The sequence below is a fragment of the Anopheles stephensi genome, chromosome 3, assembly GCF_013141755.1.
Source record: "Anopheles stephensi strain Indian chromosome 3, UCI_ANSTEP_V1.0, whole genome shotgun sequence".
Taxonomy (NCBI): domain Eukaryota; kingdom Metazoa; phylum Arthropoda; class Insecta; order Diptera; family Culicidae; genus Anopheles; species Anopheles stephensi.
This window is the reverse complement of record NC_050203.1, coordinates 15336712-15358610: the sequence shown is the minus strand read 5'-3', so window position 1 is coordinate 15358610 and position 21899 is coordinate 15336712. Positions and strand designations below refer to the sequence as shown.

Here is a 21899-nt window from a genome sequence, read left to right as displayed (position 1 = left end):
TTGCACGCCGTCCAGAAGAGCCGTCCAGCTCATTATCGTTAAAATAAATTCCCTCCCATCATCATGCCAACGGCCGCCCAGTGTCTTTGGCCAGTGTTTGGCTCGGCTTTTCCTTTTTTTTTGTAACGATATATTTTTATCCCACCCTTGCAATTCGAATGGCAAGGTGTTGAGCAAAAATGGTGCCATCCGAGCGAGCAGGAGTCCGAGCTGCGAAATGTAGATTAATTTAATAAACAAAAGTATCGCTTTCGACCCGGTTTGGGTGTTTGGGTGGGGAAAAACAGACATAAAAACATGGTGAGGGAAAAACTGCCCGACTGGGTGGAAAATTGATTTCCAGCGAAAACATCAAATGTGATATCATGTTATTTTTAATGCTCCATTTGTGCACGCCCGGAGCGCACAGTTTTCCCGCACTTTCTCTGTGCTTTTTTGTTGTTTATTTGGGGGTTTGCAAATAAATAATCTAGTCCAGCCAGGAACGACCAATGGGGGAATTATGCTGTCACCCAAGCGGGAAAAGACAGGGGATATTGGGTGCGGGTGGAATGGGAAGGGTCCGATTTACAACCCGCCCGTCGACTGTTGGCGATGAATGTGTAAAAATTAATTCATCCGTTTTGTTTATCCATCACGTGCCAACGATCATCGGTTGTTTACAGGCATATAAATTAGTCGTTTGCGAAACGAGATTCACCGATCGCGGGACCGACCCGCGGGAGCTGCTGCACCATCGCAAAACATGTTACTCTATTACGCTTGCAACAAACTGTGGTGCCCCCCAAAACAACGGCGGGATCCAAAAGTTTATGCAAACTTCGGTGCAGTGCACACTTCACTTCGCATCCGCCGGGGGTGCTGCTCAACCGGAACTTTCGTCGGACTGGCACTTACTGCTGCTGCTGCTGCTGCTGTACGGTTGTTATTCCGGTGCGTTTGACGAGTAGATTGTAACAATGTAATAAATTGTTTCGTACATTCAAAGTGTGACCACCAGCACAGTTGTTTTTTCGGGGAGCTTTGGGAGAGAGTTGCAGCTTAATTGCAGGGTTTGCCGACGTTTTTTGTTCACGCTGTCCGCTGGCTTTTTTATATTGCCGTCCGGAGGTTTTCTGACGGGTTTACAGATATTTTTATCTTTTCCCACAGTTCTTTTATGGTCTCCTAAAAATGTTTTTTTTTGTATTCATTAAGAACGGTTTAGCTGTATTGCTTAATACTAAGTTACGAAATGGGAGCAGAGCCAGTGTAGAGCCAGTGATCCTCCAGCATTCTACTTTGTTTTCGTTCTGGATCCTCTAGAACATTTCTCCTATGCCATACCAAGCTCTTTATGCATACTTTCCTTTCATTCATCCAGTTTATTCATCATCATACATGCAAGCGAGATACAACACATATGACAGACAAACAGTAGGAGTGGAAGGAAGGGCGGAAAGGTACTGAACTACTTAACTACAATTTGCTCGGCTGAACTCTAGAATTGATGTTCCCGACAACAACATTGATGTTGAGTTCCGCGCAAGGGTGCTGGCTGCCAACTGGTCATACTACAGCCTGAGGAAACTTCTCCACTCTAAACACCTGTCGCGACGGACGAAGCTGGGACTGTACAGAACATTTATAGTCCCAGTACTCACATACGCCTCTGAGACATGGACTCTGTCCAAAACTGACGAAGCTCTCTTAGCCGCGTTCGAGAGCAAGATGCTTAGAAGGGTTTTTGGCCCCGTATGTGTCGAAGGACAATGGAGGAGCCGCTACAATGACGAGCGATACGGGGGGCCGGTCACGTCATGAGATTGACACCGGACGACCCAGCCCGTAAAGTCCTTTTAGGCCGTCCACACGGACAGAGGAGGCGTGGTAGGTCCAAATTGAGATGGAGTGATGGCGTTGATGCGTCCGCCAGAACGGCCGGGATAACGGATTGACAGACGACGGTGCTAAACCGTGAGCGGTATCGAGGATTGTTGCAGCAGTAAGTGATAAGTAAGTAAAGTAAGTAAGTGAACTCTAGAATAGACTTCAGGTAGGCATGATCCTCACCCCCCTAGAAGATCCCGATTAGGATCTTTAAGCCTTCTGCCGGTGTCCCGAACTGCATTCAATAGGGTGAGCCGAGCAGCCCCATACTCCACCAAAGACCATAGAAGATTATGTATGTCATGGAATCATTTTGCTTCATTCTGCTCTAGTCAAATACCTCAAAAATTGTTGTTATCTATCTTCAAATGTTAATTTATGGAAGAAAAAAAAATATTTGGGAAACGGTAACAAAAACTGTGGGACGAATCCAAAACTATCCAGGAAACTGTCCAACCACTTCGGAACAAAACTTCAAATATCTGGGCTAGCACCGAAAAAGTTCCGAGAGACCCTGCTTAGCACAGTTGGCTTCAAATGAAACATTTGGTTAGTTTTGATTTTCTATTTTTAATTTGCGAAAATACTGTGCTTTTTCTTTCCTACATTTAAATGTGGAAAATACTTGCAGACGCGTGTGTAGCAGGAATTAAAATAAAAAGTAGACTCAAAAATGTTAAAAAAACGGGTTGTTGAATATCGCTCGTAATGGGAGGGGGGAAATTGCCCCACAAAAACACCCACCTACCAGAGATTGTAACAAAAAAAGTAAAATCTCGATTTGATATTTATTTGCTGATGAATATGCTTGTTTTACTGTTTTTTTTGGGTGTTTCCTTTTCTCTCTCTCTCTCTCTCTGTCTCTCGCCCCATTTCCCGGTTTGTACCATCGGGTGGCAAATTCGGCACGCACGGCAGCGCCTGTCTGTCGCTCGGTAATGTTGTTACTTTCATCGCTCCTCTATCTTGCGCTCGAAACACTCGAGGGATAGTACAAAAAATAGAAGCAAAAAAAAGAAACAGGATACAAACCCATGTTATGTACGCAGATGATTTCGATGATTTTATTATGGAGTTTCCATAACTTTTTTTTTTGGCGGGGGGAAGGAGGGTTTTTTGTTTTGCCCGTACGAATGTGTTTTGTCGCAATGTTTCGCTACGAGCGTTGTTGCTGTTTTAAGCTGTTTTGTTAGGTGGGGTTTGCGGGTCCATGCTCACAATGGTCATCTTAATTCATGTTAAACGAATTTATGCCCCGCCGGTACGATGTAGTATGGTGGAAATGCCTTTTTTTTGTGTGTGGCTGGGGGTGTTTTTTTTTGCTGTCACTGTCTGTTGTTTTCGTTCGAATGAGTCAAAAGGCTGCACAGAACACGGGTGATGTTTCAATTGGAAATAAGTGTGGAGCGTAGGGATGGGGTTAGTCCATGGTTGACAATTGAATTATTCCATACTGTTGTAGCTTTTCCGAGATAGAAAAGAACCATTTCACACCATTTAAATGATGATGGCGAGTGTGTTAAATAAGCGGTGCACCGTGATTTGGGGGAATAGGTGTTTGATTTATTTATGTTTATGAGAATGAGTATTTATGAGTATATGAGTATTTATTTAAGGCTGCTTGGGATGGAATAATCTTGTTGAATAAGATATGAATCATATAGGTCGTACTGCAGTAGCAGGTATGACTCGGAACTTTTTTGATGGTAAAGTTCTTTCGACGTCAAGATCTCTAGGTAGGCAAGGTTTTAGGAACGTCGTCGTCTTTGGATGGACGAGAATTGCTTTAGATTACGAGGCTCTTTAACAAACGATTTCTCTTGGTAGACGAGGTTCATTATACGTAGAGGCCTCGTCTGCTACAACATTTCTTAGTAGATGAGCCTTAGACAACTAGATCCATTCAAGAAAAGTTGTCGTCGAGGTCTCCTTGGCGAAGGGTTTTAGCAGTAGCCTCTTGTCTCTGCCATTAAGCAAAAATGTCTTACCATTTTGCAAAAGTAAAGCTGTAGAGAAAGTAGAACGAGTTCAGATCTTCCAGTAAATTGTCCACTTAATCTAGCACAGAGTTTCAAACATTGCTAGTTCAGTTCGATTATCCTGTGTTTCGAAACTCTTATATTCTCGAAGAGAAAATTGTTGTGAGTCTTAAAGGCAATATTATTAAACTAATGTTACTATTCTCTTATGTGGTTGCAATTTATTGCACTAAAGGGGAATTAATATAAGATAAGAAATTAAAAAGATTTAACCCAGAATAGCTACACTAAAATGTTAACGCTTCTGATTGATCAGATCTTTATTCTTCGTGTCCTATCACTTACCCGAGCCATCCGACGGCGGAACGGAGCAAAGCTTCTGCGCAAAAAGCAACTTACCAAAATCGCTGACTTTGCCGATGTCGATCTTTATGCACCACGGTATAACACGTTACACCACCGTAATAATTCACCCCAATCGCACAAAAAAAAAAACTAAAATAGCAAAAAGAATTACGGCTTGAAAAATTGACGGCGACAAAAGCACCTCCAAAGCCGATAATGAGTGTGGGCTGGCATTAAAAAAATATGGTTTATTAAAATTGGATGGCCAGACCGGCAGTGTAATTTTGTGGTTAGAGCAACCCCACTCACACACACACACTCACACACGATATATGAGGTCGTTGTGGGCTGCTGGCCAAAGAGAAATGAATGCAAGGGGCTTCGGGGGGGGGGGGGGGAAAGAAATTTTCCATTCGACTATCCTAGTTCCTAGGGTGGGAAAGCTCATTTGTGGCTTTGTGGGTGAAAGGGCCGGAAAGAAGAGGGAAGGGAGAGAGGGAGGGTGAGGGTTTGGAGCGGGGAGTTTAATTTTAATTGGACTAAGTTTGTTGATAAAGCGGAAACTATGAATTAAGCATATGTGTGTGTCTGATTTTCCACTCTCCACCGCCACCGGCATCACGCCCGGCTTGAATAATGATTATTGTCATCTTTTTTATTATTACGGCACGGCACCACCATTTTGTTTCTATCCGCTTTGGCCACAGTCTATTGGCCCCTAAAAATTCCGGTCCACCGAATGAAGCCGATGGTGGGGTAAGGAGTGCAGGGTTGCGCGTTGGGCCCGTTCCATTCTCGTATCAAATTAATCAACAATAAGTGCAAATTTACGACAACCCGGTAGATATATTATGCACGTTTGGCGTTGGTTTTTGACTTGCGTAGCACCTACCACTACCCCGTATGCACTGACCCCAAAAACCGGTGTCCGTTTCAATTTGTGCATTCCGCGGGATGTCAACGCTTGTTTGTCATTATGGGCCCGGCCCGGTGTCGCGCTCTTTGTGTATGGGACAATTTTAATAATTTAAAACAATGTACAATAACGCCGACTGACAGCAGCAGGAAAGGGCCTCAACCCCTTTCACGCTTCCACGGCTAGGGGTTCCCCTGCCAAAAAAAAAAAAAAAAAATGGCGGAAAAGCTTCCCGGATGTCCTTCAGGCATTATTATGAAAGCAGCTTCCGGCTGCTTCCGTTTATTAAACGCATCAAATTAAAGGCAACCCCGGGTTGCCGTCCGGCAGTGTTCGTTTTAATACCGTACCGTACCATTATCTGCGATCGCAAAGCCCGATGCAATCCAATAGCAGGCGAGCAAACGGAACGGAAGGACGGCGGTTTGGTTTTCCTTCGTTCTTTTTTTTTCTCCCCCCTCGGATTCTCTTTCAAACAGATTTGCAATCTGTAACAATGTGGTTGCGCGAAATCCTTACCGGGAAAAGCTTACGTACAGTGGTGGAATTTTCCTAGAGGGTGAGTGAGAAAAATGGTTCGTCTAGCAGCCCCAACTCGCCAGGATATGTTGGATGCTGGTACGTCCATCGGCTGGAAAACAAACAATACGCACACACACACACGATGCGTGTGCGCGGGTTGCATAAATAAATAAATAATAAACGGCTTTTCCCTTTTGCTGGTGGTGCAACTGGTACGGGCCATTTTTTCCGCGTCGTTTGGAACACTTTTACCGCGAAAAAAAATGAAAATAAATAAAAGAAAAGTCTCCCCCACCCCGCTCCTGCCCAGGGGATAAAGAAAAACAACACAGATTTACCATAATTTTTGCAAACGGGCAGCCATCCAATTACGACGCTGTTCAACACCGATTGGTGATTGGGAGACAAGGGAGACACAACAAAACACTTTATTCGCCATTGTTTTCTTCCCACAAAGAGCCCTTCAATCTTCTGCCCGATCGGTTGAAGCCGTTAAAATCTCATAATATATTTAAAATTTGATTAATAATTACTCTTAACCCCTTTGAGCAGCCCCTTCCTGGGGTGTTGGAATGCTTGGGAATTGGGTGGGTTCAGTTTTGGCAGTGGAGAGATCCATTTTGTTGTGCTTTCCGGCGGATTAACTGTGTCTAGCCATTATCCTCACGTTACAGTATCGGGCAAATGGCTGTAGGGTGGCAAATTGAATAGAAAAAAAATACAACGATGGGTCTATGGTGAGTAGAACATCCATCGAAATAAATGAAAAAGTCACTAAACAAAAATACATAAAACCATTTGTAACGCACCAAAGCGCGTGGTGTTTTCATCACACTATTTTCACTGTGTCATAACCGTAATGATTTTGAATGATTTTTTTAGACTGAGAAGCTGTACAGTTTTTTTTTCTTTGGTTTTATATAAGATCTTGAAGTAAAAATCAGTCAAAAAGAACCCATGAAAATTCATGGAAACGTATGACAAATAAAAAAGGGGGAAATCCTAACGTTGGTAATAATTGCAAGCACCAGTCAAGAATGTAGGCGCCCAGTACTTTACTGAAATACGTCTAAAATTGTCTAAAAAGATACCTGCCTAAATAGAACTTCTGACCGTGGATTATAAAAGACTAATATCAGTCATCCTTGACCAGAATAAGAAGGAGGCAGCATTGGTTCGCTTTCATGAGTGGTTACTTAAACAGCTCTTTTTGCTTTCAAGTTTCTTTCAACATCTTAACGCTTATGCTTCAAGCTTACCAATTTTGTGAACAATATGGTTTTAAATTATAGTAACGAATATAAGCTTTTATTAATGTACGTTTCGTTTGGAAAACATCACAAAGATACAAGCGTTAAGCGCTCACGGCGTACAGCTGTGTGAGGGGTTTCGCGTCGTTAAAGAACAGAAAGAAGCATCATACAGAAGTAGTACTTTTTTCATGCACTCTAAACAAAACAGAAGTTATGCGTGACAGAAAGTTGAATATTTTTTCCCCTAACGCGTCACACACGCACCCTCCCGTTCGGTTGGTACTTGAGCCAAATTAAAACACACATCGAAACGGAAAATAGAAAGCACACGACTAGGCATAGGAAGATTAAAGCCACCGCGCAACTGATGCGCCCATTTTCTACGCGTATCATCCTGTGTACGGGTTGCGCTTTTATACGGTAACAACAAACAATTAACTCTCTCGCTCTCTTTCTAAATAGGGTTTTACGCACGCTTAAGCTCCTGACACTCCAGAGTACAAGCAAAAATTGCTTCCTTGTCCTTCAAATCTTAACTTTCTAACTATTTTGCTTTGCTTTGTTTTCCGTTCCTATTTTTGCTTACTTCTTTTTCGTTTTAGTTGTTTAATGTTCGAAATTGTTTTGTAACTTGTTGGTTCGTCTGTCTGTGGCGTGTAGCGTGTGTGTGTTTGTGTGTTTGAGTGTGATTAACACTAAGCAGGGATAAAGTTTTATTAAACGCTTTTTGAACTTATTTTTTCATATTTTATAAATACTTTTTTTTGTCGATTGATTAGCTGCGGTTTTGGGATTTTTGTTACACGTCCGTACCAACAAAAGCTTTTATCAGCGCTCTCAACTATCGGGAACCGTCCCCTTTGTGAAAACTACTAGCAGAACGTACAACGGCCAGCAGTTTCACCCACGATGCTTGATTGTTAATAATTCCACGCTGGCTGGGGGAGGTACTTCAGGCTACAGTTTATGAGGTGAACACTCCGCGTTGGTTTAGGCGTGATGTTGCGTTCCTGGTGGTGCCCGGTAGCCGGGGTAGGTGTTGTTCAGTGCATTCTTCGCAAAGAAATCAGCATAGTCCTGCAGGCGGGTGTCCGTGTTGTAGATGTGCAGCGTAAACCCAGAGCAAAACGAGAAAGAAAGAGAACGGAAAACCATTTAGAAGGGATCAACAATTGTGTGGATGGGATTTGGGGTTTTGTTTTAGAAGCGGGAATTAGGTTGATATGTAAAGTGCTGGCGATTATGCTTTACACTTTGGAAATGTTGGGAACATGGTATGAAGATTAGCTCTCCACGAGTATAAAACGATATTATAAAGGAGATACAATCCAATTACAAATAGCAACTATAAATTTAAAGTCAAAAGAGTAAAAACACCCTATAACAACTGTTTGTGGCGGTTCTATGGACTATTGTGCTCCTTCCAACTTATAGTGCAGTCAAGTACTGGGCGCCTCCATTCGTCATGCTTTGATAAATGAAAAACACTGGGCGCCTCCATCATTTCGCTACCATGGAAGTACAATATTCTTATTGAAACTCCCTTTATGTGGAATAAATGAAACTGCTTATTACGTATAACAATATATGTTGACTTTATATTGAATAATTTTAACTTAGCGCCTGAAGGTATGCAATTTATTACTGTGTCAACGAGATATCAAAGGAGCAATTACAAGCTGCTTAGCGTATACGAGCCAACTACCATATCACATTGGATACTTCTATGCGCTTAAATCCACTGATGCTTCTATACTACCTCATCGGCAGTAATACACTTATGCAGCCCTCAAACCAACACCCCATAATCCATTTAAAGACCGGTGCTCAATCATACCCGGTGATTGAAAATAAATATCAATTATATCGCCCACAAAACCGTACGGGATGCTGGCCCCCTGGTTCCATGCACTAATCACACTTCAATTGAACGGTGATTTATTTAGTTAACACTTGAAATGAACTGAATGTAAAAATTATTTCCCATCAAACGATGCAGAAAACTATCGCATTCCCGCAACTATCAACATTCCATTCCAATGCCCATACACACTCGCACACATGTGTGTAGCTGAAGCTTTTGCACACGATCTATGAGATTAATTAATTTACCGACTGGAGCGGAATAGTTTTAGTCGCATTCACCGTTCGCCGGGAGATGATTTTTCTATGAGTGTCACCCGAGCGCATGAGTGTGTGTGTGTGAGTACGTGTATTCATTCACATAATCACATCCCAATTGCGTTGGATGAGTGAATCTTAAAAGTATCCAGCCTCGGGCCTCATTAAGGGACGTTATTTGTGGAATGTTTTTTTGTAAAGTTCAGTGTAGTGTAAGTTATGTTTCGCTCATAATGGTAAAAGGAAATTGCGGAGTTTATTTGCTTCGAGTTTCGTTTGCGAATTATTTTTACGAGAACGATTAAAAATCACTCATTACAATTATCGTGGTGGCATGGGAAACTGTCCAAAAAGGGTTTAAGTTTTTTGAATTATAAATGAAATAATTTATATTTGTATTCAATTTAGGAAAATTTCGCAAAATATTTTGAATTATAATAAAATTTTTGACTTTAAAATAAATTAAAATCGTTAAAGTATACAAAGATTTTAAATAATAATTCACAGATAATACAAGATGGCGAGCTATAACAAAATTAATTAGCATCACATCTTCAAAGTGAACGAAAATAATTTTTGAGCTGTTTTGCTAATTAAAGCTCACAGCCCGCAGATCTTATTTTTGTATTTATTCTTTGCATTATATCGGTTACCGGGCCGCAACTGCCGCCTGCCAGGTGCTGTTTTCTTTACCCCGTTCCGGATCGATAAATCCTATTAATTTGCACCAGCGGCATTCGCAAATCTTTGCTCGAATTAATTCCATCCATAGGGCAATTATTCGTGTGGCCGCTTGTTTAACTTTTTGTTTTGCGTAATTTTTCTTTCCCCCTTCGGGTCAATCCTATGGTGAAAGCAGCATCACACCTCATTCGTTGCATTTAAGGGCATGCAGGGTCACGGCGGTAATGGTTGTGTGGGAGAAAATGGAAGCAACAGGGGTCCAAAAATCCAGAGGGTCCAGCTTGAATCATGGCCAACAACAGGATGGAGTGCCGTCACCATGGCTTCACCCCCGATAGTGTTGAAATCCTTGTCCCGCGTTGTCCGTGGGCCGAACAAAAGAGCTTGAGCAAAAGATGAGGGGCGATTGGGGCGAGAAGATTGGGTTGAGAGTATGGCTTTTTGGTGTTTGGTGTGCTTTCCGTTTTTCCTCTCTCTCTCTCCCTCATCCTTCCTGGTGTCGATGCGTTTCGCGGCTGTCACAACTCTTTTTATTGTGCACCATGTGCGGGGGGCACAAGATGAGCTCACACTATCACATTATAAAAAGCAAAAACTGGCCCCTCCCAATTCCGGTCGTGGAAAGGTAGGTCGAAAAACGGAGGAAGTTCTCACGCCAGCCCCTCAGTTCGGCTATTGTTTTACGTGCCATTTTGTGCCGTAAAGGGAGCAGGGGATGGATTTTTTTCCCGGGGTTTGCTTTAACGGAAAGCTATGGCCCCGGTTTGCAACGGATATCCTGTGTGAGTGTGCATGCGTGCGTGTGTGTGTATGAGGATGATGTCAAACCGGGCAGCCGATAATCTCGTAGGCTCGTTAGTTGTGGCTTGTAACAAAAAAAATAACCCGAGCCCAAAAAGGAAACTATCTCCCCCTATTGTTCACGTTTGGCTTAAAGGTGTCAAACTACAATACGGCCAACGCTTGTTTTTTATTTGAGGCACCTTCGTACACCTTTTTGCGAGTCCATAGTACGCAGAACACACTGAATGGGTTTGTTTTTTGCCTTTGGAAAAAATGGAGCTTGATTTTTTCGTTTCGTTCGGTTTTGCTTGCTCTTCGCTTCCATCCATTACTCCTGTACCCTTGTCAACGGTGGATCGATTCACTTTGGTTAGGAGTTTATGGTGCGGGCTGGTTGGCTATCGGTCCCAAAAGGCACAGCACGCGCCGGTGTACGCATTTGGTGGGCCCGGCCGATACAGATCTACCTAAATTGATAAGCTTTTCTCATAAACTGTTTCGTCAATTTGCAAAATATTCTCCCGCCCCTTCGGTGCTGACAGTTTTTGACGATAGCCATTGTTAGCATTATTAAATTAAAGCGTGGATCGGCCGGATAGGCGGGGTTTTTCTGCTCGAATGAAAAATATCACAATCAAAATTAAATATTCAACCAAACCACCTCGAATGCAGGCCCAAACTGCTTTTATTCAAAATTATTTTTGAACTCACAAACGTATTAAACCGTATGCCAATTGCAAAAGCTTTCTTCCAGCTAGAACAGACCCACAAAAGTAAAATATCCAGCCTAAGAATGAACTTTTGCACATCTGGTTTATAAGCTGGCAAACGGCATCTGTCTACAGCTGCGATCGTTCACTCGGTTAGAATCCAATCCAGCTGTCATGTTTCACCAGTCGGTCGTTTTCAGCAACGCATTTGGGAACCGTTTCGCGAACCTCGCTCAATGCCATCGTTCAGTTTTAGCGCGTTTTACGTGCCTCTTTCATGAAACAAGCTTCTAATCGAGGGTGGATGGCACTATCGCTCAGATAATAGAGTTTTTTTGTCAGCAAATGTGTAACATAATGAAAGGAAAACAAGGAAATATAGTTTTGGTATGAGATTTTTGGCTAGGGATTGAAATTTCAACTAAAAACTGAAGAGACATGGAGTGTAAAAAGTCAAAATAAAATAAAAACGGAAACAGGTAAATATGTATAAGGAAATAATTAATAAAATTCAAATAAAAAATTGTAAAAAAAACGACAAGTAATTAAAGAACATAAAACTAAAAAAAGTTTATTACTAGTACTTTATTTAAATAAATTGATGAGGTGAATACAAACAAAAATGCTTTGTTGATAAGAAAAACGCTGAAGGAGGTTATTTGATGAGAGCTAACAGAGAAATGGGCAAAAGTCTGTAGCTCATGGAAAATAAATTTAATTTGAAAATACTTTAATTTTCATTGGGGCTTCTAAGACTGCTGGCTTCTTTGTTGGTGGAACACGGGTTCCGGCAACCGTCAGACGATAAGGAAATACCGCCTGAAGCAGAATATATAACTTCAGTTTTTAATAAAATGTAGCAGCTTCTAAACGAACTACGCACTAGCAGCCTAGAGTACGATAGAAACCCCGTTTCTGATATTAAAACCTACCATACTTCTGTATGTTAAAATGTAAAATTTCATAAAGTTTTACTCTAAGCCGAAGCGCTCTAAAGGTTGCTCCATTTCATCCGTGCAAATCATTTTTGCTCTTTGACCGTTTTGCATTCTCATAGCAAGAAGAAAAACAAGCCACCTGAGCCTTTGATCGACGGCGACAGTTTTGCATCGGTTGTGCATTTTCCACTGGCCACTGCAGCTATCGGGAGTGATCGAAGAAATCGGCCACTACACTGTGCTGTGCTGCCCTTTCTTCTTTCGCTCACCGTCCGTTGAATTCAATTAGCATTGATTTTAATTCAATTTCCTTTCAATTCTTAGAAGCTTAAAACATGGCGGTGGAGACGACAGGACAGGACTACAGGGAAAGCGAGAACCGTTCACGGCGAAAGCCAATACCGGATCAGATATTAAGGTCAGTGGTGGAAAAGTGCGATCCGAAAAGGTGAAAAATCGTACGTTTCGTGAATGGGAATGGTCGTGTGCAGGAGACTGCGTGGGAATATAAGCACGGAGTCACAGAGAGTGAGTAAAAAAAATACCCCGTATGAACGAGTTGTTCGAGAGAGGGAGGGAAAAAGAGTAAAAGGAAAGGATTCAAGGTGGAAGCCATTCATACATATATATGAGAGTACAGGTTGGCTTCCAGTAGCAGGGAGCAGTGTCGTATCGAACGTATGAGCCTCGTTTTTAGGTCTGTGTGTGTGCGTGCAAGGTACAGACAGATCCATCCATTGCAGACACACGTGATACACTCTAATGAAGAGAAGAGATTTTCTTCTATTAGATGAAAAGCTTTCGAGTTGATCCCACCTTTACTGGATGGATCCCTGGCTAGCTGGACCAGGGCGTATTTTTTTTCTCCAAATGTACGTAATTAGAAATCATGATGCTGTGCGACTCTTTCGCTCCGCAGCAGCTCGCAGGCACCGTCACCGTGATCGTGATTGAATTTAATCAATGATGAAGGACCTTTATTTCTGCGTCCACCGTGCCATGTTGCTACCGTCCGGGTTGCCACGCTTGGAATGCCCATTTTGCTATGCCTTGATGGGGGGTTCGGTAGCGGTCGGTCGATGGTGCAGACCAGAGATTACATTGGGGTAGATAATATTAATGAAATTTCTTAACGGTCTGCTGTCAAGGGAGCTGTCATTCTTGTCGGACTCTGCTCGTCACATGAAAAAGGGGATTGCAAATGCAATGATTAATTCGATTTCGAAATTGCATTACGAAAGGATGCAATTTTCGAACGATGGTGCATTAGTCATTAGAAATTAGGAGTAAGTTTGCGTTCTGTCTGAGTTAATTTAGTTTCAACAAAGCGAGCTGACTATGTAATTTGAGCTTCTAGATAGTGCACTCCTCGTTTGTAGCTCGACAATGCTACAAAGCACACGTCATTTTCTTTCCAATCCAATCGCACCATGCCACCTCCCGGAGCAGCAACGGAAGCGCGTGCATCCACCAAAATGTAGCGTAGCTAAATTATCCTCTCGCATGTTCCTTTCCGGCAGCGTTGGCAAACAATGAGCCAGCTCCGTATATCTGTGCAGTCCTGTGTCTCGTCAAATTTTACCCATTCAGCCCTAACAAAGCACAATACGGCATACTGGCTTTAATTTCGTACCAAAAAAAAGCCCACCTCACTGGACAACAATAAGAGTGTGCACGTGGATTTTAACGGAGTACCGTGCAACATTACACCATAAATGTTTCAGTCAGGCTGCTAGCACTGCTACTACTGCGCCTGATGATGATAATAATCAGGGTAACGATAATGATGGTAAAATCGCTCGCAGATTGATTGCAGGCGCGTGGCAGGCAAGGGTACGGCGATACTTTCAGCCCCCCTTTGGCAATGGTGTGGATCGTGGTTGCCACGTTGCACAACTATAACTGGACGGATAAATGGATCCGACAACAATGCACTCCGATTGCATAAGCGTAACGAGGCTCGAATGCTTCGGCGGACGTGATGCATTATTATTATATTGCTCACAAACAAAAGGGCACGGGGCTGGACAGCAAGCGGGCCCATCGAATCGTTACATTGCACTAATAATATTCTATTGCGGTGGAATCTATTTTTTGTTTTTTTTTTCTGTGCATTATAAAAGTTTCCATAGTTATGTATGGAAATAAGGGATACGGGATTGAATTAATAAAGCAAGCTACAATGTATTCAATATTAATCAAGCACGTAGCAGGAAAATTTAGTTTTACTATTCGCATCTCGCTCTACGAATGGTTTAAATCATTTGGAGTGAGTTACTGGAGCCTTAGAGTTTAGATACTAGGAGTAGATCGCCTATATCCACCCTGGGTGGTGCAACAGCCTGGTGTTACGCCAAGACGTCTAAGCTTATAGCTATTTCTTTGAACAATTTGCCCTTCAAAGGGCTATGAGAGTACGTGACACTTGCACGTCCGAATAAATGAGAAAAGGCACTAATTATCAAAGGCCAGATGCCTTTGATAATAATAGAGTTAGAATATCCAGACATTTAAAGCTACCTCATAGCTCCGACAATATTGCTGGATTGAAGGTAGTATTTCCTCTAAGTATTCTTTTCTCCTAAAGTGCCCTCTAGCGGAATCTAGCGGTACTGTTCTAGCTTACTAGCTAATAAGAATCCATCTGAGTTCATTTTTTAAAGAATAAGAGGAAAATATTACAAGATCAAGGCTATTTCTGTCAGTGGAATATTAGGAGCCTATTCTTCAGAGAGCCTAGTGAATTGTTAGACACCAACTGTCTCATACGGGTAATAAAGGACCTCTTGCTCATGCTCAAAATCAGTCGTCATTAGCTTAGTTATACTCTCCCCAAGAAAATAGCTGCCAATATTAGCTATTAAATTTTGTCTGATGCCATAAATGAATCAAGAATCTTACAACAAAAAAGCTGCAAAGACATTTAATTTGAACCCCACTGTCAATGCCTTTCATCGCCGGGTTACAAAGACATATTTCTAAGTTTGAATTGTAGATTGTCTACCTGAAATGCGTACTCTCTCAGAAACAATTTTCAGAGCTAAAATTCGCCCCACCTTTTCCCGAGTAAAATAATAATTGGCAATTAATTTAACAAAACTATTGAATGCTGGACAGACGAAAATAAGCTAGCTCTTCCAGTGCTTTAGTATCCAAAGAGACTACACCAGGGCTCACAAAAAAAAACCCTCACACCCAACTAATTCAGACTCACCCATCCACCATGAAGGATGATGCAATATAATACGCACAATTATAGCTGTTATTGAGAGATTATCACAAATCAGGCTTATTGGGATTGGGATTATTCGGCTCGCTCGATAGTAATTGGATTTTGGAACATTTCCGGCCAGCAAATTAAATTTAACCGAGCCCACTTTCTTTATGGAAAAGCGATTAAAATTCATCGATACTATCGTCCGAGGTTCGACAAATTAGGATTACACTGGCAGCTTCTACCAGGCCGCCCAGATATTAAAGCATATCGCAACTGGTCATCCACAGTGCCACAGCCACTGTCGCTATCTTACTTACAAATCTTATTAATCCGATACGGTTTTTTCTTTGCTTGCCTTGTGTTTGTGGCATTGTTTCCGATTGTGGGAGTCTTTCTTTTGATCCTTGGGAAAAGAGAACAAGCGGGAGAAAAAATGGATAGGCCATCCACCAACGTCTTATCCCCTTTCGCATCTTAATCTGTGGGCGTTTTGGTGCTTTTTTTCTTTTGTTTCTTCTTATCCTGTGTCTATGTGTGTCTGTGCGCTCTATTTAATGCTGTGGTTCTTGGCTAATTAATTTTGGGGCCATTACTTAACGAAGCCAACATATGATTTCGGGGAAAACCCCCTGGTTGGGAAACGCTCCGTGACTTCACTGGCTGCATGCTATGATGCTGGTTGGTGACGCTGGTGAGCATCTTATCTCGCTTTGATCGTTGTGTTTTATGTTCTGCTTTCTTTGCTCAGTAACTCTCTTCTTGGAACAGTTACCACCAGCCAAACGGGTTGGAAATGATCGGAAAATTATTGTTATGTTCGGTTCGGTTTTTGGCGTTTTGCAGGGTTCTTCCAGCTGTGGTAGTATCCACAAATTTATCTAATTGAGAGCCTATCACTTTATTGCACGCAATTTTTATCAACCTTATTCCTTTAAAAATAAAACTTAAACAGCAGTTAAAAAGGAAGCAAAAACTAACCCCATTTAGAATCGGTTCGGTGTCAACGATCGAGTTAGTTTCGCGCGCATTAAACCACAAAATAGATGTACCATTTGGCTGAGGTTTTTAGACCAATTGGAGTGTGTGTGTGTGGCTGTGCCCACAATTTGCATTTGCGTACCGGAATCGTATTATTTGCGGTGCCTGTCAGCGTGGTTTTGCGGTCGTGTAAAATGTCCGAATAAATTTATCCACCGTAGCACGCACGCACGCCTCCATAGTAGATATATTTTTGTTCGACTCTCTTTGTTCTTCGCCCAGAGGGACAGACGCCATTAGACGAGATTTCATGCCCAACCCGGGGAAAATGATGCGGGCTTGAATAGGTTGGTAGCCAATTTGTTACCCCTTATTGGTGCCAGGGTGTTTGTGTTCGTTTTTTTTGCTCTCCCATTCCAATGCGCAATGGGGAACCTTTAGGGAAACATAGCCGGGGGATGTATTATTTTTACCGGTAATTAGATAGCCTCCATCGGTGTCAATGGGCTTTGACTGGGGAAGGATGGCAGCATACATGCGCTTAGATTCACACTATTTCCTTCCTCCACCCCTCCTTCAAAGCAAACAGCATTTGGCAGCTGTGTACGGCTCATGTTAAAGGTTAGCTTAAACTACCCCCAGTCCCGGCTTCTGTATGCCCGCACCGGCAAAAACTCCTCCATTCACTTCTAATGAGCACCGGTTTGCCTTTGGGTTAAATTCAATTAAAACATACATAAGCACTCCTGGCCCTGGCGCAAATTGCAATTGTAATCCCGGCTAACCCGGGCACGGCGAAAGGTAATAAAACACATTGCGCGTGTGGGACGAAGAAGAAGAGCGTGGCGTGAGCCACCAGGCGCCTCCATCGCGTTATAAAATTGGTCCCACGGTTTTCACCTTTTTCGGCCGGCCCGGCCAGTGCGGTACGATCGTGGCACTGCCAACTGTTGATTGTGTCGGTTAAATAAATGTGAAATTTTAAATACTTTTCGGTGGCACCGTTTTGTGGCTGGATGGGGAAGCCGACCGGAGTGGGTCCCCGCGGGAAAGCTAAAGTGCAAATCTAAAATTCATTCAGATTGAGTGTGTGTGTGTGTGATTGTGCTGCTGCGGGGAGTGTGTAAAATTAGAACGTTACAATTAACACGCAACACCGCTTTCAAGAGGATAAATGGGCTAAGAGTGCAAGGGCAAGAAGAATAGGGGTGAGGCAGGATTTTTGGGTTTGATTGTATGTAAAGTAATTGCTTTTGTTAAATTAGGAGAATTTTTTTCCAAACTTCCATTTTATCAAATCAACCATTTAAAAAAATATTAGATGGTACATTTGATGCTTCAAATGAAGTTTAATTAGAGCTTTCAATAGAGAATTCGATAATAAAAAAAGAACTACATCAATTACAGCCGTCTCCCTTCTATCCTTTGTTTATTGATCGCTTTCGAAAGATTATCCCTAAGATTTCAATTGCTTTCAATCAAGAAAACGAACACAGTTTACAGTCCTACCAAACACTAAATCCTTACACCCCTGCGCACTGAAATCTATTTGATGTTCGATAATTGAATTCGCAGTCCGATTTAACGGCTTAACCGTATCGTATTTCTCCCGGAGCGAAAATGATAGATTGTCTTTCATTTGCTGCGTTGTGACGATGCCGCGTGACGAAGCTTTCATTGAATTAAATACTAATAACACCATTAAAGTGTCCCTTATTGATTTGTGTCCCGTTTCGAATGGATCGTTTCGATTACAAAAACCGATGCCAAAAACTTTGTAAGTACCATTCTCATTAAAGCGATGGGAACTTTACTTGCAAGAGGAGATTTGGGGGGAGAAAAACAAAGGGAAAAGAAAACAAAAACAGGATGGAACCCGTTGCTTCACTTACCTTCTGCTGGCGGCGTGGACGAAACGCTGGCTGCTGGGCTAGCTTACGACGTTCCTCATTATCCACCTCCGACTGGCGCTTGTATTCCTCTGGGGGCCACTTTTGATCTCCGCGCATATTGCTACCTCCTGTGTGGGACCGAAAAGGAAAAAGGAAATTCGGAAACAAAAGTCAGTCGAAGTTGGTTGCCGATCGAAGAACAAAAAAAAAAAAAACGAAGCACAAGCGAGGTTTTGTGCGCGGAAAAATATGCTTCACAAAATGAAATAAAGCAATTACAATAAAGTATCGTTAATGATATTGCAATTTCATGAACAGTAAGTACCGTGATGCTTTTATCTATTGACGATGACACCGGCTATAAAATCAACCCGTTGTCGCGTGTACTGTAAAGAACTGCCCTGCCAAGATTTATTCCTTTTTGGGGCTTTTGGCAAATTCGAGTTTTCGGTGTCCCGTAACGGTATAAAACAAAAGCGGGGGGCAGAAAGAGAAGCGAATGCTAAATGAGTTTTTTCGCCCATTAGCGATTAGGAGAAATGGGCATATCATTATCGTAAAACCGAGCAGTTTTGCAGCGGCTGCTTTGCGAACGTGCACATAAAATCGATTTTCAATTTTTGTCAATAGGATTGGAATTTTATTTTTGCATCTGCGTAACGGTAATGCGTTACCGGGCGATGGGTGTTACGCACCATCAGTGGCTGTGTATGGGATTTATTTAATTTATTGTTGCTCCTGTTAAGGCGTGTTTCATGTGGTTGATGGTGTGTATTAGAATTTTGGAATTCGAATTTTATATAAAATAGGACATTGTACCACATAAAAGTTGAGATAAGCTAACTGCGACGGTGAATAGAATGCATCGAATATTCTTCATGTACCCTCTTACGTTTTTGTAGTCTTGATTATGATACGTAAACATCTTGTTGACTACAAAGATGACACTCCAAGAATCAACTCAAGAGACAAATATCGATTCGAGAGCGACTAACCACCCTATGACATATTGTAGGGTGGCTAAATATGTTGCCTCAAATTCGAGGAGCTAGCTAGGAAAATAGGTTATTTATGAGAAGTAGTTCTAGGGAAAATTTGAGGAGTATGCTTTCATAAGAAACAGTGATAATCAATTTCAAGACTGGAAGATTAGTTACATCAAGAATTACTCCTGACAAACACATCTATTGCTGAACAGATAGTATCTCTGTTCCCACTTCAAGGAACTTGCTTCTAAATTACGTTACGTTTGGTTCAATTTTTGTTCTTAATATGTGGATTTTTTCTCCTTAAATACAATATCGAGTTCTACAACATCGAGAGGATGACTTGCCATTGCTGGCTTCTCCTTACATTATTTTACCGGCAGCTGGATAGTTAGTCCAACCGGTCATACTACAGCCTGAGGAAACTTCTCCACTCTAAACACCTGTCGCGACGGGCGAAGCTGGGACTGTACAGAACATTTATAGTCCCAGTACTCACATACGCCTCTGAAACATGGACTCTGTCCAAAACTGACGAAGCCCTCTTAGCTGCGTTCGAGGGGAAGATGCTCAAAAGGATTATTGGCCCCGTATGTGTGGAAGGACAATGGAGGAGCCGCTACAAGGACGAGCTCTACGAGCTGTACGATGATCTCACCATGGTGCAGCGAATTAGACTCGCCAGGCTCCGGAGGGCTGGTCTCGTCATGGGAAAAAAACACCGGACGACCCAGCCCGTAAAGTCTTAATGGAAACCCCCCCAGAACGGCCGGGATGACGGATTGGCAGACGACGGTGCTAAACCGTGAGCGGTATCGAGGATTGTTGCAGCAGGCCAAGACCGCAAAGCGGTTGTAGCGCCTGATAAGTAAGTAAGTAAGGATAGTAGGTCCTGCAAGCTAATAGAGCGATCTGGAGTCGATTTTCGTTCAGAACAAATTTGTGAAGATCAGGTTTAATTTTTTAACTCACAGTGTCCTTAAATATCCAGATGCCAGGAAAATGCTGATAAACTTAATGGAAACAATTCTTGCTATTTACACGCAGATCAATAGATGATCTTGTTAATGATCATCAACAACGTGGTGCACTTTGGCAGCAACTTATAACTTATAAAGGCAATTAGGACCTCTTGAGCTCATCTACTGTATGGACTTAAGTTTATGCAAGCTTTAAGTATGATTGCTCAAACATTGATATTATAGGACTATTGAGTTAATATTGAAATATTAAATTTGGTGCACGAAAGCTACCTCAAAGCTCCTTGCCACTAGCAGGAACTTAGATGCTGCTTAACTGTAGCTAATAATAGGCGTATAACAGCTTTCTCGCCTTGTCTCGCTTTCTTTGTTTAATAGAGCTACAATTTCCATTTCAAAGGACGATCATCAGAACTTCTTTTAATAAAACAATAAAAATTTTAACAAGTCTTCCCTTTCCACGTATCGCGCAATGTACGTGATTGTATGATTAGCCAAGCTCCTAAGCAAAATACCGGTTATTTTGCTACAAAGCAAAGACACACACATATTGACATATTGTAGGGTGGCTAAATATGTTGCCTCAAATTCGAGGAGCTAGCTAGGAAAATAGATTATTCATGAGAAGTAGTTCTAGGGAAAATTTGAGGGCTTTGCTTTCATAAGGAACAGTGATAATCAATTTCAAGACTGGAAGATTAGTTACATCAAGAATTACTCCTGACAAACACATCTATTGCTGAGCAGATAGTATCTATGTTCCCAATTCGAGGAACCTGCTTCTAAATTACGTTACGTTTGAGATATAGTTCAATTTTTGTTCTCAATACGTGAATTTTTTCTCCTTAAATACAATACCGGGTTCTTCTACATCGAAAGGATGACTTGCCATCGCTGGCTTCTCCTTACATTAATTTACCGGCAGCTGGATAGTTAGTCCAACCGGTCATACTACAGCCTGAGGAAACTTCTCCACTCTAAACACCTGTCGCGACGGACGAAGCTGGGACTGTACAGAACTTTTATAGTCCCAGTACTCATATACGCCTCTGAGACATGGACTCTGTCCAAAACTGACGAAGCCCTCTTAGCCGCGTTCGAGAGGAAGATGCTCAGAAGGATGTATGTGTGGAAGGACAATGGAGGAGCCTCTACAATGACGAGCTCTACGAGCTGTACGATGCAGACTCCGGTGGGCTGGTCACGTCATGAGAATGACACCGAACGACCCAGCCCGTGAATTTCTTTTAGGCCGTCCACACGGACAGAGGAGGCGTGGTAGGCCCAAATTGAGATGGAGTGATGGCGTTGATGCGTCCGCAAGAACGGCCGGGATAACGGATTGACAGACGACGGTGTTAAACCGTGAGCGGTATCGAGGATTGTTGCAGCAGGCCATTGCGGTCTTGGCCGGTTGTAGCGGTTGTAGCGCCTGATAAGTAAGTAAGTAAGGATAGCTAATCTTGCGAGCTGGGAGGCGATCTGGACGAGATTCGGAATCCGTTCCTTACCAATTTGTGAAGATCAGGTTTAATTTTTAAGACACAGTGTCCTTAAATGTCTATACGCCAGACAGACAAAAACTTCTTACTATTTATAGGCAGACCAATATATGATCTTTTCTATTATAATCAACTACGTGGTACACTTTTGTAGCGATAACTTTTAAAGGCATTTAGAACCTCTTGAGCTCACCTGTTGTATAGATTTTATGTCTGTGCAATTT

The 21899-nt window shown here is 42.2% G+C and overlaps 1 protein-coding gene across 8 annotated transcripts in view; it reads right to left on the bottom strand.

The window, feature by feature from the left end:
* Window positions 1-6910: 6910 nt before the first annotated feature.
* Window positions 6911-21899, bottom strand: part of LOC118510909 (trithorax group protein osa) — a 101876-nt gene continuing 86887 nt past the window's right edge. For all 8 annotated transcript variants that reach the window (XM_036053304.1, XM_036053305.1, XM_036053306.1 and 5 more), the window contains 2 exons: window positions 18208-18335; window positions 6911-7961 (listed from right to left, as the gene is read on the bottom strand). In XM_036053304.1, coding sequence (XP_035909197.1) covers window positions 7875-7961; window positions 18208-18335 — 215 coding nt within the window. In that variant the 3' untranslated portion in view covers window positions 6911-7874. The remainder of the gene's footprint in view (window positions 7962-18207; window positions 18336-21899) is intronic.